Source organism: Macaca thibetana, chromosome 1, assembly GCF_024542745.1.
Source record: "Macaca thibetana thibetana isolate TM-01 chromosome 1, ASM2454274v1, whole genome shotgun sequence".
In the NCBI taxonomy this organism is placed as follows: domain Eukaryota; kingdom Metazoa; phylum Chordata; class Mammalia; order Primates; family Cercopithecidae; genus Macaca; species Macaca thibetana.
The window spans coordinates 23,073,274-23,094,542 of record NC_065578.1 but is presented as its reverse complement, the minus strand read 5'-3'; the positions used below and the strand labels follow the sequence as shown (position 1 = coordinate 23,094,542).

Below are 21,269 nucleotides of genomic sequence, written 5' to 3'. Positions count from 1 at the left end.
GCCTCTCTCCTTGGCTAGCAGATGGCTGCCTTTTTGCTGTGTCCTCACATGGCTTTTTCTCTGTGTGTGTTCACTCTGGTGTCTCTTCCTCTTCCTATAAGGACACCAGTCCTACTGGATTAGGGACCCAGCCTTACTACTTCATTTAACCATAATTACCTCTTTAAAGATCTTATCTCAAAATACAGTACCATTGGAGATGAGGGCTTCAACATATGAATTTTGGGGGAATTCAATTCGTCCATAATAGGGCTATCATGAATTAAGCTGCTGTGAACATTCATGTACAAGTCTGTGTGTGGATATGTTTTCATTTCTTTTAGATAAAGATCTAGGAGGATCAACCTGGGCAACAAAGTGAGACCTCATCTTTACAAAAAATTTTCAAAATTAGCCAGGCATGGTGGTGTACACGTGTAGCCCTGGCATCTCAGGAGGCTGAGGTGGGTGGATCCTTTGAGCCCAGGAGTTTTAGGCTGCAGTGAGCTATGATTGTGCCACTGCACCCCAGCCTGGTGACAGAGTGAGACTCTGTCTCTAAAGAAAGAGAGAGAGAGGAGGAAAGAAGAAAGAGAGGGAGAGAGGGAGAAGGAAAATGGATCTAGGAGTAGGATTTAGGAGATTAGGTAATGAATGTGTACTATTACAGGGATCTGTCGAGCTGTTTCCAAAGTGACTGTACCATCGTTCATTGCCACCAACAATACATGAGAGTTCTAGTTACTCCATGTGCTTGTTAACACTTAGTATTATCAGTCTTTTTCATTTTAACCATTCTAGTGAGTATGTAGTAGTACTTTATTATGGCTTTAATTTATAACTCCCTAATGATGAATGATGTTGAACATCTTTTCATGTGCTTATTGGCCATTTATATATGTTTTGTGAAGTGACTATTCAAATATTTTGTCCACTTTTTATTAGGTCACTTGTTTTCTTATTATTGAGTTATCTATTAATATAAATCCTTTATCGGTATATGTATTGTGATTTTTTTCCCCCAGTGACTGGCCTTTTCATTTTCTTTAGGCTTTTTTGGTGGTTTTTTTTTTTCTTTTTGGAAGAGAAAAATATTTCAATTTGATAAAATCCAGTTTATCAGGTGATATAGACAGAATTATACCCTACCCCACAAATTCATATGTTGAAGCCCTAACCTCTAAGTGACTATTTGGAGATGAGTCTTTAAGGAGGTAATTAAAGTAAAATGAGATCATAAGGGTGGGCCCTAATCTAATAGGACTGGTGTCTTTATAAGAAGAGGAAGACACCAGGAGTGCACATACACAGAAGAACGGCCATGTGAGAACAGAGCAAGGAGATGGCCATGTGAGGACAGAGCCAGAAGACAGCCATCTGCAAGCCAAGGAGAGGGGCCTCAGTGGAAACCAAACCTGCTGATGCCTTGATCTTGGACTTCCAGCCTCCAGATTTCTGTTGCTGAAGGCACCCTGCCTCTGGTGTTTTACCATGGCAGCCCTCGCAGGCTAATATATTAGATTTTTTTCCTTCAACAGTTAACGCTTTTGGTGGCCTAAGGAATATTCACCTGACCCAGGGTAAAGAAGATTTTTCTTCTGTGCTTTCTTCTGGAAGTTTTATAATTTTAGCTTTTATATATGTTTTTAACTTTCCTTCTTCTTGCCTTCTGTTTCTTTTAAGACATCATCTATTGTGTTAATTTGTTCTTGTATTCTTTCTGATTTATTCTTCACTTCTGAAATGAGTGTTGCTTTTGTGAAACATATATAATTCTTTTCTGTGTCTGAGTTTTCCTAATTAGGTTTTACATTGTTCTTTCATGTCCTGTATCACTTTTTACTGTCTTTTAGCCCATTTTGAAGTGTCAGGGTTCCAGTTTTGATCTGTTCATGGATATGTTTTTGTGACATGTTTCTTCTGGCTTCTTATCATTTATTGCTTAGCTTATTAATTTCTATTCTTTCTTATTTTCTATTATAAGTATTTAAAACTATAGGTTTTCCTCTAAGTATTACTTAGCTGTATTATATGTTTTTATTTTTATTATTTGGTGATCATTCACTTTCAGCTATTTATTAATTTCCATTATAATTCTTTCTTTCTTCTATGAGTTGTTTTAAAAAATATTTTTAAGGCCAAGTGTGGTGACTCACATCTGTAATCCCAGCACTTAGGGAGGGTGAGGTGGGAGGATTGCTTGAGGTCAGAAGTTTGAGACTAGCCTCACTTCGTTTGAGACAACAAAGTGAGACCCCATCTCTACAGAACATTTTTAAATATTAGCTGGGCCAGGCGTGGTGACTCATCCCAGCACCGGTAATACCAGCACTTTGGGAGGCCGAGGCAGATGGATCACCTGAGGTCAGGAGTTCAAGACCCGCCTAGGCAACATGGTAAAACCCCATCTCTACTAAAACACAAAAATTAGCCAGGTGTGGTGATAGCTGCCTATAATCCCAGCTACTTGGGAGACTGAGGCAGGAGAATTCCTTGAACCCAGGAGGAGGAGTTTGCAGTGAGCCGAGATTGCACCACTGCACTCCAGCCTGGGTGACATAGTGAGACTCTGTCTCAAAAAAGAAAAGAAAAGAAAATTAGCCGGGTGTAATGGCATGTACCTGTGGTCCCATTGACTCAGAGGCTGAGGCAGGAGGATCACCTGAGCCCAGGAGTAGAGGCTGCAGTGAGCTATGTTTGTGCCACTGCACTCCAGCCTGTGTAACAGAGGAAGACCCTGTCTCAAAATATATATATATTTTTAAATTTCCAAACTTCCCTTAGTTCTCTTTTTGTTATTAACTTTTAACTGTATTCTTTGCAGTCAGAGGAAATGCTTTATGAGATACCTATCCTTTAAAATTTCTTAAGAATTGCTTTGTGTTAATATTTTGTTAATAGTTCACATGTGGTTCAACCAATTTGTTTGTTTGTTCTGTATATGTTCATTAGATGAACTCGATAACTGTGTTGTTCTTTATTTATTTATGTATTTATTTTTCTTTGTCTATTCATCAATTACTGGGTGAGAGGTATTAAAATTTCTTGTTGTAAGTGTGGCTGTTCACTTTCTACCTGTCGTTTGTCTATGTGTGCTTTATAGAGGGTGAAGCTGTTTAGTAGGCACACATAAGCTAGAATTTTTCTGTCTTCCTGGTGAATGGAATCGTTTATCATTATCTAATGATTCTTTTCATCTTTAGCATTGCTTTGGACTTCGAAGTCTGTATTCTCTCTGCTGTTAACACAACTACACTGGTTCCTTTGGTGTGAATATTTGCATAGTATAACATTTTCCATGAAGAAACAAAACAGAGGAATTGGTTCTTTCTCAAAATCTGTTCTTCATGCCAGCCCCCATCTCAGCCTTCTCCATTCACCCTCGGTCACTCTCCAAACCCAGGAGCAGTCCTTGATTCTCCTTTTCCTCACAGTCTACATCCAATCCATTAGCAAGTTCTATTAGTTCTATTATCACCTCCAAAATAGATCCTGAATCCAGCCCTTTCTCACTGTCTCAACTGTCATCCTGTCTCACACTCCTGCTGTGGCCTCCTTGCTGGTTGACCAGAGTGATCTTGTAAAAACATGTTAGGCCAGGCACGGTGGTTCATGCCTGTAATCCTAACACTTTGGGAGGCCAAGGCGGGTGGGTCACCTGAGGTCAGGAGTTGGAGACCAGCCTAGTCAACATGGCGAAACCCTGTCTCTACTAAAAATACAAAATTAGCCAGGTGTGGTGACGCTGGCCTGTAATCCCAGCTACTCGGGAGGTTGAGGCAGGAGAATCACTTGAACCCAGGAGACGGAGGTTGCAGTCAGCCAAGATCATGCCACTGCACGCAAGCCTGGGCAGCAAAGCAAGACTGCATCTCAAAAACTAAAAGATAAAATAAAATAAAAATAAAATGTTAGGCTCCCTGGGTGTCTGGCTTAGTCCATTTGTACTGCTTTAACAAAATACCTTAGAATGGAGTAATTCTAATAATTACTATTAATAAATAATAGCAATTTACTTCTCACAGTTCTAGAGGCTGGGAAGTTCAGGATCAAGGTGGCACCTGACTCCGTTCTGGTCAGGGCTGCTCTCTGCTTCCAAGACGGTGCCTTCTCACTGCATCTTCACATGGTGGAAGGGCAAACGCTGTGTCCTCACGTGACAAAAGAGATAGAAGGGCCAGGCAGCTCTCTGAAGCCTCCAGGTTGGAGTCATGAACTTGCATGTTCCCCTCTGACATCCACAGAGTACCCATCATGGTCTTTGGCATGCAGTAGGTGGCCCATAAACACCTGAATGAACAAACATATAGTAATGGCCGCTAGTACTGGGAATAGCAGCCACCGCAACAGCCCTGTGAAGGAGGCATTACAGATGAGGAAACTGAGGCTTAGGAGCAGGGACCTGCCCATGGTCCCAAAGCTAGGGAGAGACAGGGCTGGGATTCCCACTCCCATCCATCTGGCTCCAGAACCTGAGCTCTTGACCAGGCTGTTCTTATCCTGTCTCAGCCGGTGGTTGCCTGTCTGGACGGATGGACCTAAAGTCAGTCCAGCCAAACGGAGGAACGCGTAATCACCTGTTCTCTAAGTTCCCTGACCCTGAGAGGCTGAATCCATGGCCCAAGCTCTCCTGTCTCCTCCCCCAGCTCTCCCATCCCCAGACGGTGGCGCAAAGTGGAAGAGTGTGCAGGAACCAAGGAGCTGCTGTGTTCTATGATGTGCCTAAAGAAACAGGACCTGTACAACAAGTTCAAGGGGCGCGTGCAGACGGTTTCTCCCAGCTCCAAGTCCCCCTGGGTGGAGTCCGAATATGTAGATTACCTTTTTGAAGGTAGGTCTCTGGGTAAGGGACTGAGTGGGAGACTCTCCATCCCATCCAGGAGCTGTGCTCAGTGGTACTGTTCTGACCATCTGTCTCCCACTTCCCCAAAGCAGAGGGCAGCTCCCTGGGGCCAGCCCCTTTGAGATGGGGCATGGGACCAGCAACCGCCCGGGGCCATGTCTGGTAGCCTGTCAGGGAGTTAGGGGAGCTCCAGCGTGCACCCTCTGCTAACAATGTTCATTATCTTCAGTTGAGCACCATTTCGGTCATGGACTACACAAGGCACTTTATATGCTTATTCCTATTTTTTATGTTCAACCTCTCTCCTTAAAAACAATGTTTAAAACAAATTCTGGGCCGGGCGTGGTGGTCCATGCCTGTAATCCCAGCACTTTGGGAGGCTGAGGCAGGTGGATCACCTGAGGTCAGGAGTTTGAGACCACCCTGGCCAACATGGCAAAACCCCATCTCTACTAAATATATAAAAATTAGCTGGACTTGGTGGTGGGTGCCTGTAATCCCAGCTACTCGGGAGGCTGGGGCAGGAGAATTGCTTGAACCCAGGAGGCGGAAGTTGCAGTGAGTCAAGATCACGCCACTGCACTCCAGCTTGGGCGACGGAGCATCTCAAAAGAAAAAAATAAACAAACAAAAAAACAAATTCTGTTTGCAAAAGTATTTTTTATACACTGCAGAAAGTGGGGGGTTGGGGGGCGGTAAAGATGATGGAAAAAAAAGGTCTCATGCTTACTGGCAGAAATCACCAATTGACATTGGGTGAGGAGAGCACCCTTTTTTTTCAGTCTATTTTTAATCTTCACAGCAAACTTGTGAGGTTCATTTCCATCAACCCAAGACTCACAGACGCTAAGAAACTTGACACCGCTAGTAACCGGTGGACATAGATATGAACTGGAACTTTCTGACCTTGGGCAGGGCCGGGTAACAAGCGGAGGATAAATGCCCTGACAGTGTCCTCAGAGAGCTGAGAGCTGTAACTTGCTGCTCAGGCTTCTTACAATGTTCAAGGACAAAATAAGGCTTCAAGAGAGAAGAGGGACGGACTGACTACAGGGCAGCAGGAAAATATGGTAGAGAAGGAAGAAGAGATGATTCATGTGGAAAGAAGCTGACTCGGTGGATGGATAAAAGGAGGGAAGGATAGATGGATAAGAAGAAAGGGAGGATGGAGAGGATGGAGGAGGAAGCGATGGAAAAATGGGAAGGAAGGAGGTTGGATGGAAGGATGGATGCCTATTAGGAAGAAAATATGGGTGGATGGAGAGATGGAGGATAGGAAGTATGTTAGTCAAGGTTCTCCAGAGAAACCGAACCAATAGGATATATATAGATGCAATAAGAGGAGGCCAGCCATGGTGGCTCACACCTGTAATCAGAGCACTTTGGGAGGCTGAGGCGGATGGATCCTTTGAGGTCAGGAGTTCAAGACCAGCCTGGCCAACATGGTGAAACCCCGTCTCTACTAAAAATACAAAAATTACCCAGGTGTGGTGGCACACACCTGTAGTCCCAGCTACTCAGGAGGCTGAGGCAGGAGAATCACTTGAACCTGGGAGGCAGAGGTTGCAGTGAGCTGAGATCATGCCACTGTACTCCAGCCTGGGTGACAGAGCGAGACTCCGTCTCAAAAAAAAAAAAAAAATTTATAATAAGAGGAGATTTATTATGGGAATTGGCTCATGCAATTACAGACACAAAAACATCCCCCAATATGCGGTCATGTGCTGGACAACCAAGAAAGCTTGTGGTGTGATTCCATCTGAGTCTGAAGACCCAAGACCAGGGGAGCACTGGTGTAACCCCTAGTCCAAGGCCACAGGCCCGACAATCAGAGGGGCCACTGGTATAAGTCCCAGAGTCCAAATGCCTGAGGACAGGAAGCTCCGATGTCCAAGGACAGGAGAAGCTGATGTGATAGCTCAGGAAGAGAGCGCGTGAATGTGCCATTCCTCCTCTGTTTTTTGTTCTCTTTGGGCCATCAGGGGATTGGATGATGCCCGCCCACACTGGTGAGGAGAGATCTTCACCAAATCTACTGATTAAAATGCTAATCTCTTCTGGAAAAATCCTCACAGATGGGCCCAGAAATAATGTTTTACTATCTACCTGGATATCCCTTAGTGCAGTTAAATTGACACATAAAATTAACCATCACAGGCCAAGCACTGTGGCTCACACCTGTAATCCCATCACTTTGGGAGGCCAAGGTGGGAAGATCCCTTGAGGATGAGGTAGGCAGATCCCTTGAGCCCAGGAGCTCAAGACCAGCCTAGGTAACATAGGGAGACCTCATCTCTACAAAATAAATAAATAAATATTTAAATTCGCTGGGTATGGTGGTGTGTGCACCTGTGGTCCCAGATATTTGGGAGGCCAAGGTGGGAGGATGACTTGAGCCCAGGAGGTCAGGGCTGCAGTGAGCCATGATTGTTCCATTGCACTTCAGTCTGGGTGACAGAGCAACACCCTGTCTTAAAGAAAGAAAAAATTTAACCATCACAGAAGGCAGAAGAAAAGGCAGACGGGTGGATGAGATGGGTGGGTAGATAGTATAGAAGAAAAGCGGGACATCCAAGCAGGGAAGGAAGGGCTGGGGCGAAGGAGAAGTGAGGAAGGAAGGAAGGAGAGACAAGAAGGAAGGATGTGTAGAAAGGTAGAAAAGAAAAGATGAATGGATGGATGAGAATGGATGAGTAGGTTAGAAGGCTGACTGGTGAGATAAAAGGTGGGAAGTATAAATGAATAATAAGAAAAGAGGCATAGGAAGGAAAAAATATTGGTTAGAAAGGATGATTGAGAAGAAAGGAAGGGTGGTTGGGAAGGATGGATGGATGGATGGATGGATGGATGGATGGATGGATGGATGGATGGATGGATGGATGAGAAGGAAAGGAAGGATAACAAGGCAGATGGGAAGGCTGTCTGGCTAGAAGAATGATAGACAAACCACAGTAATCACTGGAAGGGTAGGAATAAGACATTAGAAGAATAAAGGGAAAGACGCAAAGACATTTAAAATGTTTTCATTAGTTTTCATGTCCTCCCTGAATTTCTCCTGATTCTACAGCCCCACATCCCAAGCCAGGGTGACCCTTCCTGCCTTTACACTGCCTCCACAGTTTTCCTGCTCTTATCTGTGGCCCTGATCACTTTCTTTTGGTAGTTTGCATAATTCATTTACCCCAAGCTTTCAGCTCCTGGAGGTCAGGATACAAGGAGGCCTCGTCTCCCCATTCCCCTCAGCTCCCTTCCCAAAGCTTGATACCTAGTCAGTATCCAATGGATGTTTCCTAAACATGTAAGTAATGGCATCATGAAGAAGCCACGTGTTTACCTTGACCACAAACACAGGGCAAAGGTGACTAGTGTGGTCAGAGATCCCTGCTGGCTGGTTATCAGGGAAGGCTACATGGAAGAAATGGCATTTTAGTTAGAACTTGAAAGGTGGTGTATTTAGTTTTCTCTGGCTGACATATTCCTTGTCACATTGCCCTCTCCATCTTCAAGCCATTGGGCAAGGCTAGAGGGCCCTCAACAGACTGTCAGTAGGAATGTGGAAGTTAAAGAATCAGAGTGCAGAAAGAAACAAGCTGCATTTTAGAGAAAAGCTAAATCCCCTCCAAGAATACCTCAATCATCATGAACAGCCTGTTAGTAGACACACTGACACTCAAGGCACTGCTTCACAAGGTAAGGAATGCGTTATTGAAAACTCGAGAGGGAAGAGCCTTGTTCCATACTGGCAGAAAGCTTAGCAGAATTGTGTCCTGCAGTCTTGTGGGAAGCAGATCTTGTAAATGATGAATTTGAATGCTTATCGGAGGAGGTTTCCAAATAAAATGTGGAAGGCACGTCCTGGTTTCTTCCTGCCACTTATAGTAACATGCAAGAGGAAAGAGAGAAAATGAAGGAAGAACTTAAACAGAAAGGAACCAGGACTTGATGATTTGGGAAGTTCTCAACCTATGCAAAAAACAATAAAATTAAGAGATTGTGGCTGGGCGCAGTGGCTCATGCCTATAATCAGTCCGAGGTGAGCAGATCACCTGAGGTCAGGAGTTTGAGACCAGCCTAGCCAATGTGGGGAAACCCCATCTCTACTAAAAATACAAAAATTAGCTGGGTGTGGTGGTGGGCACCTGTAATCCCAGCTACTCAGGAGGCTGAGGTGGGAGGATCACTTGAACCCAAGAGGTGGAGGTTGCAGTGAGCCAAGATCAGGCCACTGTACTCCAGCCTGGGTGACAGAGCAAGACTCCATCTCAAAAAAAAGAAAAAAAGAAAAAAGAAAAAAGAAAGAGATTGCTCTGAAAAGTGTGACATAGAGAAACAGACAAGTACATTATTGTACCAAACTTCAGGAAGATAAAAGATCAAAGTACTGAGTCACTCAAAAGGCTTTTTGAGGAGATTAAGATTATAACTCACAGTCCCCTTCAATCAAACCAGGGGACTTCTAGGAAGCTGAAGAGCATTGTCCCTCAGCCATCTCAGCTGGAGCCAAAAGTAGAGAAGGGCTTATCTGAAAAAAAGATTTATGCACCTGGCTTTTATCTAATAATGCAGTGGATTCCCCCATGACATCCATAGGAGATCCATAAAGTTCCTGAGAACTTTACATCCACAGAAACACTGTTATCTTGGGCTAAATGGAACACAGAGCATATGAAATCAAAGAAGGCTGTTGGACTCTCCAGTTTCTACTGGTGAGATGCAGACTGGTAAAACTACTTAGCTGCAAACACCTGCTACCTTTAGTGAAAAGGAAGGATGACTCAGATGGTGAAACCAGAACCTCAAAGGGCAGTGCTAAGAGCGAAAGAGAATTCTTCCCAAGCCTTGAAACCTAATGGAGTTTTCTTGGCTGGATTTTCAAACTGTGTTGGACCATGACCCCATTGTCCCTTCCATTTCCCCATACTTAACCAGATTGTCTGCAACTGTTATCCTGTGCCTGTCCCACGTTTTATGTTGGGAACAGATAACTTTAGTCTTTCTGGCCCACAGATGAAGAGAAACTGTGTCCCGGGAGTTGTACTGACTGGACTATGCCCAGAGTCTATTTGACTCTGATTTAGATACTGTTGATTTGGGAATTTGAGTTGATGCTGTAATGAGATGAGACATTGGGGGACATTGGGATGGAGTGAATGGATTTTGCATTTGAAAGAGATGTGGGCCAGGTATAGTGGCTCACGCCTGTAATCCCAGCACTTTGGGAGGCTGAGGCGGGCAGATCAGCTGAGGTTGGGAGTTCAAAACCAGCCTGACCAACATGGAGAAACCCCATCGCTACTAAAAATACAAAATTAGCTGGGCGTGGTGTCACATGCCTATAATCCCAGCTACTAGGGAGGCTGAGGCAGGAGAATTGCTTGAACCCGGGAGGTGGAAGTTGCGGTGAGCTGAGTTCACGCCATTGCACTTCAGTCTGGGCAACAAGAGTGAAACTCCATCTCAAAAAAAAAAAAGAAAAGAAAAGAAAGAAAGAGATGTGGGTTTTAGGTGGGGGACAGAGGGAAGACCATGGCAGGTAGAATGATCCTCTAAAGGTGCTCTGCCCTAATCCCCAGAAGCTGAGAATATGTTAGATGTCAGTATTGCACGGCAGTAAGAATCTTTTTTTTTTTTTTTTTTGAGACAGAATCTTGCTCTGTCGCCCAGACTGGAGTGCAGCGGTGCCATCTCAGCTCACTGCAAGCTCCGCCTCCCGGGTTCACGCCATTCTCCTGCCTCAGCCTCCCGAGTAGCTGGGACTACAGGTGCCCGCCACCACACCCGGCTAATTGTTTTGTATTTTTAGTAGAGATGGGCTTTCACCATGTTAGCCAGGATGGTCTCGATCTCCTGACCTTGTGATCTATCCACCTCAGCCTCCCAAAGTGCTGGGATTACAGGCGTGAGCCACCACGCCCGGCCAGCTGTAGGAATCTTAATTAAGGTTATAGACTGCTATGGTTTGAATGTCCCCTCTAAAACTTCTGTTGACATTTAATCATCATTGTGATTGCATTAAGAAGTGGCCCTGTTAAAAGGTGATTTAGTCCTTAATAACTCTGCCCCCATGAATAGATTAATGTCAGTCTTTCGGGAGTGTGTTTATCAAGAATGGATTGTTAAAAAGTGAGTTCTGGCCAGGGGCAGTGGCTTATGCCACTCAGCACTTTGGGGGGCCAAGGCTGGTGGGTCACTTGAAGTCAGTTGTTTGAGACCAGCCTGGCCAACATAGTGAAACTCTGTCTCTACTAAAAAATACAAAAACGTATCCAGGGCCGGGCGCGGTGGCTCAAGCCTGTAATCCCAGCACTTTGGGAGGCCGAGACGGGCAGATCACGAGGTCAGGAGATCGAGACCATCCTGGCGAACACGGTGAAACCCCGTCTCTACTAAAAAAATACAAAAAACTAGCTGGGCGAGGTGGCGGGCGCCTGTAGTCCCAGCTACTCGGGAGGCTGAGGCAGGAGAATGGCGTAAACCCGGGAGGCGGAGCTTGCAGTGAGCTGAGATCCGGCCACTGCGCTCCAGCCTGGGCAACAGAGCAAGACTCCGTCTCAAAAAAAAAAAAAAAAAACGTATCCGGGAGTGGTGGCAGGCGCCTGTAATCCCAGCTGCTGCTCAGGAGGCTGAGGCAGGAGGATTGCATGAATCCAGGAGGCAGAGGTTGCAGTGAGCTGAGATCACCCCATTGTACTCCAGTAGTCTGGATGACAGAGCAAGACTCTGTCTCAAAAAAAAAAAAAAGAAGAAGAAGAAGAAGAAGAAAAGAAAAAAAAAAGAAAAGTGAGTTCTGCCCTCTCTTGCTGGCTCACTCTCACCCTCTCTTGCCTTTCCACCTTCCACCATGGGATAACACAGCACAAAGGCCCTTGCCAGATGCCAGTGCCATGCTCTTTGACTTCCAAGTCTCCAGAAACACGAGCCAAATACATTTCTGTTCATTATAAATTACCCAGCCTGTGATATTCTGAAATAACAACACAGAATGGACTGAGACATAGATCTTCAAATAGGGAGGTTATCCTGGATAATCCAGATGGGCCCAATCTAATCCCATGAGCCTTTAAAACTTTCTCCAGCTGGAGGCAGAAGAGAAGCGGCAGAAGGGGAAGTCAGAGAGATCTGAAGCATAAACAGGATTCCACGGTGCCGTTTCTGGTTTGACGATGGAGTGGTAACGTGATGAAAAATGTGGGTGCCTTCCAGAGCGAGAGGCTCCCACTAACAACCGGCCAGGAAACAGGGACCACAGCCCTACAGCCACAAAGAACTAAGTTTTGCTGACAACCCAAGGGGCCTTGGAAGTGTCTTCACCCCAGTGGTTCCAGATGTGAGACCCAGAGCAGAGGAACCAGCTGAGCCCACCTGGACTTCTGACCTAGATAACTGTGAGATAATAAGTTTGTATCATTTTTAAGCCAATATGTGTGTGGTAATTTGTTATGGCAGCGATAGGAAATGAATCCAGATGGGCAGGATCTGCCAGGCCAGTGACATGTGGAGGGCACCCAGGCGGACGGGATGGCATGAGAGAAGGCAGGTCAGCAGTGAGCTTGCCTGGGTCACCTCTCATCTCTAATCCTGTTTTCCCCTCTATGAAATGAGAATAGTGGTATCTCCCTCCCAGGGTCACTGCAAGGCTGAAATAACAGATTATAAGGTTCTGGGTGCGCAAGAAGTGTTTGAAACATGCTAGTTGCTTTTCCATTTCCAAGACAGCTCTCTGGTCTTGTGGGATGGAGGCAGTGCGGCCCCTCTGGATTACTGACAGGTCCTGCTCTGTTTCTGCAGTGGAGCCGGCCCCACCTGTCCTGGTGCTCACCCAGACGGAGGAGATCCTAAGTGCCAATGCCACATACCAGCTGCCCCCCTGCATGCCTCCACTGGATCTGAAGTATGAGGTGGCATTCTGGAAGGAGGGGGCCGGAAACAAGGTAGGAAACTCCTTTCCTGCCCCCAGGCTAGGCCCACTCCTCCACCCCTTCTTACTCAGGTTCTTCTCACCCTCCCAGCCTGCTCCTGCACACCTCCTCCAGGAAGCCTTCCCTGAACACCCCTGGCTTCTGGCAGTCAGCCCTAATAAAATCTGGTCAAAGTATGATGACCTACAAGAGGCCTGCTTGCCAAGTCAACAGATTCAGTACAGAAAAACTGAAAAATACAGATAAGCTCTAAGAAGCAAACCAAAAGTACCCGGAGATGACCACACATCACTCTGGTGTATATCCAATTTCAGATTTGTTTTCTGTGTATGCATGTGTGTACAGCTGCATTTATTTATGGCAAGGGCTGGCAAACTTTCCTGAAGAAAGCCAGATAGTGGATATGTTTGGCTTCGTGGGCCTTATGTTCGCTTAGGACTCCTCAACACTGCAGTTGCAGCACAAAAGGAGCTACAGCCTGTATGTAAATGAATGGGCATCGCCGGGTTCCAGTAAGACTGTTTACAGGCTAGGTGTGGTGGCTTAGGCCTGTAATCTCAGTACTTTGGGAGGCCCAGGTGGGAGGATTACCTTAGCCTAGGAGTTCAAGACCAGCCTGGGGAACATGGTGAAACACTGTCTCTACAAAAAAAAAAAAAAAAAAAAGCTGGGTATGGTGACGCATGCTTGTGGTCCCAGCTACTCGGGATGCTGAGGCAGGAGGATCGCTTGAGCTAAGGAAGCGAGGCTACAGTGAGCCGTAATCGCGCCACTGCACTTCAGTCTGGGCAACAGAGTGAGACCTTGTCTCAAAAAAACAAAAAAATAAAACTTTTTACATAAACAAGTGGCCAGCCAGACTTGGCCCCTGGACCCCTGTTCTTGATTGCTCTTGCTTCCACTAAAGCAACATTTACACTCCCGATCTTTTGCATACTCCGGGTTCCAGGGATTATAGATCTGAATCCAGTGTGGTTTCTGCCTTGAAGAACCTCACAAATATTCCAGACCAGCACTGCCCAATAGAAAGAAATATAATGCAAGCCACATGTGCAGTTTTAAGAGTTCCATGTTAGGTAAAAAGAGACAGGTACATTGAATTTTAATAACAGATTTTACTTCATCCAATTGAATGGTATCATTTCAGTGAGCAATTCTGATAAAAGTGATTGAGATCTTTTACATTCTTTTTCTCTACTTCTTTAAAATCTGATGTGTGTTTTGTACTTGGAACACCTGTCAGTGTGGACCAGATGCATTTCACATACTCAGTAGTCACACGTGGCCTGTGCCTTCCATACCAGACAGACATCTGCAGAGGTTTCCTCCACTGCTGATAGACTGGGAGACCCCAAGATGGAAAGCCTGAAGAATCTGCTTCTCAAAGTAGGGACTTTAATGGGGGTGCACACCAGGGCGCCCCAAAGTGGCAGGCTGCTTTTGAACCGTGGCTATCCCTACCCAGAGACTCAGATGAAAAGAACTCAGGCGGTGTTGGGAAGTGCTTCCTCAATGCTTACGCTTTAATGCAGGAAAAGAATAGAAGGTTCAGGCAAGGAGGGAGGATCACTTGAGGCTGGGAGTTCGAGACCAGCCTGGGCAACAGCAAGACTTTGTCTGTACAAAAAATAATTTTAAAAAATTACCCAGGTATGGTGGTTGTGAATCTGCAGTCCCTAGCTACTTGGAGAGCTGAGGTAGGAGGATTGCTTGAGCCCAGGAGTTTGAGGCCACAGTGAGCTGTGATCACACCACTGCACTTTGGCCCGGGTGACAGAGCCAGACCCTATCCCCTACAGGAAAAAAAAAAAAAAAAAAAAAAAAAAAAAACACACCCTACCATGTCTGCCAACCCCACTCTGTCCTGGTTGTGTGAAACCAGTCCCCACAGCAGCTCTGCCACTCTCTGCTTCTTTTCCAAACAGACCCTATTTCCAGTCACTCCCCATGGCCAGCCAGTCCGGATCACCCTCCAGCCAGCTGCCAGCGAACGCCACTGCCTCAGTGCCAGAACTATCTACACCTTCAGTGTCCCGAAATACAGCGAGTTCTCTAAGCCCACGTGCTTCTTGCTGGAGGTTCCAGGTGGGTACCAAGTGGTGCCGAAGGGGGAACTTTCCCTCTGGGCCTTGGGAGCTTTGTGACACAGTGGTTAAGAGCATGGACCTAGAGACAGACTCGCCGGGATTAAAACCACACTCATTGTGTGTCTTTGGGCAGCTTACATAATGCCCCAAACCTTGGTTTGCACAGTCTGCAGGATAGGTTTATTCTTGTGAGGATTAAATAGGGTAATGTATGTGAAGCACTCAGCACAGGTGCAGTTGTAGACAAGAGCCATTGTTGTTTCTCTCATTGTTATTTTTCCTTCCTTAGAAGCCAGCTGGGCTTTCCTGGTGCTGCCATCACTTCTGATACTGCTGTTAGTAATTGCTGCAGGGGGTGTGATCTGGAAGAGCCTCATGGGGAACCCCTGGTTTCAGCGGGCCAAGATGCCACGGGCCCTGGTATAGCAAATCTGGGGGTGTGCGGCAGGTGGGGAGGGGTTGAGAGTAAGGGAGTGCGGCTGGAGCTACGAGTTGTTCAGATAGAATATCAAGATGGTCCAGACTCCTGGACCAAAACATCTATCTTTGTGTCTGAATTTCCACCATTAGTAATGCATTCACTTAGTCCTGAATAAAATGGCAAATAGGCTGGGGAGGGAGGAGTGCCTTAAGTTCCTGTGAGATAAATAACTTCACCTCTGCTAAGGATGTGTCAGCTGCTGGGAGCAGAGCCCCTGGCCTTGGACCTCAGGAGAGATACCCAGAAGGGGAGGAGGAGAGGAGCCACCAAAGGGGATATCTTAAAAGAGTCCCAATTTTTAGTTCACACTTTAACCCAGGATGAGCTGTGCCCTGGCTGACCTTGGAGTTTCTTCCCTGGTCTGCTGGGTCTCTCCCTTAGAATCTAGGGGACAGCTTGGGCAGGGGAAGCCCAGGAGGTGATATGGGTTGGCCCCGTTCAGATGAGGGCTGGCAGGGGCAGCTTGGGCATAGGCAAGGCTCTGATGGGCATGGGGGCTTTGAGGATGGGTTCTGAGTGTCCCTGCATCATGGCAGGGTGGCAAAGGGAGCATTTCCAAATTTCCTGGCTCCAGGATCTGTAGGAGAATCCCACTAACTGTCAGAGTGACAACCTCGGGTAGACATGTCTGTGCGCTGCCCCGTGCCCTCAGCCTTCCTGTTAAGAGCACACCAGCTGGACTTGCAACTCCCAGTGCCTGCACCCAGTGGGCTTTCTCTGGCCTCTGGAGCCCACACTGCCCCTGCATGTGGCAGCCTGCAAGTGTCAGAGCCACCAGCAATTCCATTCCTCAACCATGACTGTGGGTAAAGAGCCCAGGAGCATCCCCCTCCTGGGATCGCTCCGAGGTGCGTGTGCCCCAGTGGCTCCCTGAGTTCCCAGCAGGATTAAGTGCCAGTAGCCTTAGTGGTCAGTTGCTTGATAACACCCCACTTCCTGGCTGCTCCCCCAGTCCCATCTGGTGTGTCCTGGGATCACCTCCCAAAGAAACTGCTTACACTTGAAGCCTTGTCTCAGGTCTGTTTCTAGGGGAATTCAGATGAAGATAATTGTGCTTCAGGAAAGCCTAAATTTTCTGCTCTTCTCTCCCCTACCCAAATCAGGACTTTTCTGGACACACATACCCTGTGGCAACCTTTCAGCCCAGCAGACCAGAGTCCCTGAACGACTTACTCCTCTGTCCCCAAAAGGAACTGACCAGAGGGGTCAGGCCGACGCCTAGAGTCAGGGCCCCAGCCACTCAACAGGCAGGATGGAAGAAGGACCTTGCAGAGGACGAGGACGAGGAGGAGGAGGAGGACACAGAAGATGGCGTCAGCTTCCAGCCCTACATTGAGCCACCTTCTTTCCTGGGGCAAGAGCACCAGGTTCCAGGGCACTCAGAGGTTGGTGGGGTGGACTCAGGGAGGCCCAGGGCTCCTCTGCTCCCGGGCGAAGGCTCCTCTGCTTGGGATTCTTCAGACAGAAGCTGGGCCAGCACTGTGGACTCCTCCTGGGACAGGGCTGGATCCTCTGGCTATTTGGCTGAGAAGGGGCCAGGCCAAGGGCCGGGTGGGGATGGGCACCAAGAACCTCTCCCACCACCTGAATTCTCCACGGACTCGGGTTTCCTGGAAGAGCTCCCAAAAGATGACCTCTCCTCCTGGGCCACCTGGGGCACCTTACCACCAGAGTCAAATCTGGTCCCTGGGGGGCCCCCAGTTTCTCTTCGGACACTGACCTTCTGCTGGGAAAGCAGCCTTGAGGAGGAAGAGGAGGAAGAGGAGGCGAGGGAATCAGAAACTGAGGACAGCGATGCGGGCAGCTGGGGGGCTGAAAGCACCCAGAGGACCGAGGAGAGGGGCCAGACACGGGGGTATTACATGGCCAGGTGAGCTGTCCCATGGCTTCCCACCGAATCTGATGCTGCTGCCTTTGCGAGGACTACTGGGCTTCCCAAGAAACTCGAAAGCCTCCGTACCTTTCCTAGGTGGCAAAGGGGCATTGCACTTCCGGGAACCCCGCCTAGCGGCTGTTTGCCCGTTGGGCTGAGCAATAAGATGCCCCTCCCTCCTGTGACCCACCCGCTTTAGGCTGAGCTACAAGAGGAGTGGACACAGGGTGGCTGAAGTCGTAGGTTTGTGGGGTGTCATCACCCCCATTGTCCCTGGGGTGACAGGCCAGGGGGAAACATTATCCCTGGACAACATAAAACAGGTGAGCTCAGGTCACTGCGGACATCAAGGGTGGACACCACCAAGGGGCCCTCTGGAACTTGAGACCACTGGAGGCACACCTGCTATACCTCATGCCTTTCCCAGCAGCCACTGAGCTCCCCCATCCCAGGGCTCAGCCTCCTGATTCATGGGTCCTCTAGGTGAGGCCCAGATAAAACTCCAGTTGGCTGAGGGTTTTGGATGGGAAGGGAAGGGTGGCTGTCCTCAAATCCTGGTCTTTGGAGTCATGGCACTGTATAGTTTTAGTGTCAGACAGACCGGGGTTCAAATCCCACCTCTGCTGGTCACTGGTTTCGTGATCTTGGGGAAGACACCTTCCTTCTCTGCCTCACTTCCTCATCTGCAGCTTCGCCTGGGTGTGGTGAGGGTTCTAGGGGATCTCAGACGTGTGTAGCATGGAGCCCGCTGTGTTCTTGGTGCTCTCTACATGGTGGCTGGTAGAATTCTCCATCTATCCAGGCTCCAGGAGACCCCTGGGCATCTCCCACCTGTGGCCCCTAAACCCAGAGTGACTGAGAGCACTTACCATTCAGCTTGTCTCATCCCCAGTCTACCTCCTTCCTTCTACCCTCACTGCCTCCCAGTCAGGTGAGTGAGCTCTCAGAAACCAGAGTCCCACCCAAGGGGACCCTGGTCTCTCCGCCTTCACCCAGCAATGGGAACCCTGCTTCCCAGGGGAGGAACCAAGTGTTCCATCTTCTAGGGACCCAGTTTGTTGGAGTAGGACAGTAACGTGACAGGAATCGGACTTCTGGGCCCGTGATCCCTGTTTGGACAGCACGTTAGGCCCTTGGTTGACTACTGTGTTCCAGAGAAGTCCCATTCTCCCTTCTGGTTATAAGAAACCAGTGCCTTCTAGATTCAGGTGACCATCCTTACCTGGGGCTGCTCATGTATCCTCAGCTAACCTACACCCAGCAGAATATAGATGAGCACAGCTGAGTTTTCACCCGGAGGACCAAAGTGTTTTGTGGTGGAGGATCTGAACAACCTTGGCTCTGTGGCCATTCAACCTGCCAGGACTAACGTTTCTGGATTTGTGAAGAAGGGATCTTCAAAGCCATTGAACCCAGAGAGCTGTGTTGTTTTAAAGCCACCACAAGGGTACAGCATTAAATGACAGAACTGGAAAAGCTTCTTAGGGCATCTCATCCAGGGCTTCTCAAACCATGTCCCCCAAAGGCCTTGGATCGCATTGCAGGGAGTGCCATGGGGCTATGGGAGCCTCCCATTTTCACCAGAGCAGCCTCACTGTGTCCTGATTTACATACTGTGGCTTTCCACGTAAGGTTTTGTTTAGAGGGCTTCCACTACTCAAGAAAAAGTTAGCAAACCACTCCTTTTGTTGCAAAGGAGCTGATGTCCAGGGTGGTAAAGGCACTTGCCCCAGGTCACCCAGCAGTGCTGCTCTGAAGACTTATTGTGCACATCCCCAAGGGTTAGAGCTTCGATCTCTGCACAGCCGGGCCAACCTCTGACCCCTTGTCCATGTCAGTAAAAGATGAAGGTCACAGCCAGGATTTCTAAGGGTCAGGAGGCCTTCACCACTGCTGGGGCACACACACACACACATATACACACACACATACAACACACACCTGTGTCTCCCCAGGGATTTTCCCTGCAGTGAGGCTTGTCCACAAGATTGAGCTCAGAAGAGGAAGAACAAACAAACCACAGAGCTGGGGAGGGCTGTGGCTCGGGGCCAGCTCCCAGGGAAATTCCCAGACCTGGACCAATGTTCTCTCTGGAACCAGCCGAGCTGCTTCGTGGAGGTAATTTCAAAAAAGTAAAAGCTATCATCAGCATCATCTTAGGCTTGTATGAAATAACCACTCCGTTTCTATTCTTAAACCTTACTATTTTTGTTTTGTTTTTTTGAGTCGGAGTTTTGTTCTTGTTGCCTCGGCTGGAGTGCAGTGGTGCGATCTCGGCTCACTGCATCCTCCACCTCCCGGGTTCAAGTGATTCTCCTGCCTCAGCCTCCCAAGTAGCTGGGATTACAGGTGCCCACCACCACACCTGGCTAATTTTTTTGTATTTTTAGTAGAGACGGGGTTTCATCATGCTGGCCAGGCTGGTCTCAAACTCCTGACCTCAGGTGAACCGCCTGCTTTGGCCTCCCAAAGTGCTGGGATTACAGGCATGAGCCACCGCGCCCAGCCAAACCTTACTATTTTTTTTAAAGAATTTTTCCAGAGTTTAATTTCTGACATAGCTGGAGTTTTCTAGTAACTCTAAACTCCATCTCCTTTATCGTCATTAAGTCATTGACAAAAAGCCAGGAGAAGCTTAGGAAAGTGCATGATAATCAGTATGATAATTTGCCTTGTGTGGTCAGCACTTAACTGTTTACAAAGCCCTTTCACATGCACAGCGGGTGGGAACTGTGTGGTGTGGGCTGGGCCTGCACTGGAAGCACATCCTGTGAAAAGTGTTCGTGCCTTAGGTGAAGCAACATGTATCACTTTAGAGTACTAACAGTATATGTTGTTCTTACGTATTGGTATTTATTTCTATTTTTGCTATGTTTATGTCATATTTAAATGATACCCAACTGCTTGTTGGTATACCCTAAACTGTTTAAATAAAGAGCTCTATTTTTAAGGAAAAAACGTACAATTGAATGGAAAAGTGTATGCTCTTATCCTTTTGTGAGACAGGATCTCACTCTGTCGCGTATGCATGCACCACCAGGCCTGATTGATTTTTTTGTTTTTGTAGAGATGGAATCTCCCTGTGTTGCCCAGGCTGGTCTCAAACTCCTGGGCTCAAGCAATCCTTCCCTCCTTGGCCTCCCAAAGTGTTGGTTGGGATTACTGGTGTGAGTGACTGTGCCTGGCCTATTCTCTTACTTTTCAAAGGCTCCTCACCTCTCCTCTGGGAAACCTAGCTGTTAAGAGTACAAGGGCCGGCCAAGCAGGGTGGCTCATACCTGTAATGCCAGCACTTTGGGAGGCCGAGGCAGGCGGATCACAAGGTCAGGAGATCACGACTGTCCTGGTTAACACGGTGAAACCCCATCTCTACTAAAAATGCAAACAATTAGCCGAGCCTGGTGGTCGGCGCCTGTAGTCCCAGCTACTCAGGAGGCTGAGGCAGGAGAATGGCGTGAACCCGGGAGGCGGAGCTTGCAGTGAGCCAAGATCACACCACTGCACTCCAGCCTGGGTGACAGAGCGAGACTCCATCTCAAAAAATAAAAAACAAAAAAACAAAAAACACTACAAGGTCTTGAGTTGGGTCCCCAGAAGCAAACCCAGAGAAAAGGTAGAAAGGTAGAAAGCAGTGCAGTGATCCAGGTAACGCCAGGAGGGGAGTGTGGAGGCAAGATGGGGTGGTGGGGGAGGAGGGCGGCCAGGCAAAGTGTGTCATCAACAGGTCCCTGCTGTGGGCAGCTGAACCTCAATGCCCCTGGAAAGCTCTGGAAGTCAATGTGGGATGCACTTCAGATTTGGTCCTCCTGCCAGGGACAGGAGCCAGGGAATCTAGCTACTCCCTCCCATCAGTCCAGTGTGGAGGCCGTTCCCTGAGGCAGAGTTGCAGGTACTTGCATTTGGAATCCACCAAGCTGAGTGCACAAGAGAGGGGAGTGCCATGGGGCTGAGGGCAGGGTCCCCAGCCAGTATCCCTTGTTGCAGTGAGGCTGGAGCTGACGGCTCACCCAACTGCAACTATGGTCCATGAAAGGATATGGAACAGCACCTGTGTGACTAACCTTGCACTCCCAAACTCATTCCAGCG

The 21,269-nt window shown here is 47.8% G+C and overlaps 1 protein-coding gene across 1 annotated transcript in view; it reads left to right on the top strand.

Moving 5' to 3' along the window:
* IFNLR1 (interferon lambda receptor 1) overlaps positions 1-20,135 on the top strand; it is a 33,178-nt gene extending 13,043 nt beyond the window's left edge. Inside the window, exons 3-7 of the mRNA XM_050791489.1 lie at positions 4,626-4,810; positions 12,611-12,753; positions 14,667-14,826; positions 15,118-15,248; positions 16,413-20,135. Coding sequence (XP_050647446.1) covers positions 4,626-4,810; positions 12,611-12,753; positions 14,667-14,826; positions 15,118-15,248; positions 16,413-17,183 — 1,390 coding nt within the window. The 3' untranslated portion in view covers positions 17,184-20,135. The remainder of the gene's footprint in view (positions 1-4,625; positions 4,811-12,610; positions 12,754-14,666; positions 14,827-15,117; positions 15,249-16,412) is intronic.
* Positions 20,136-21,269: the final 1,134 nt, after the last annotated feature.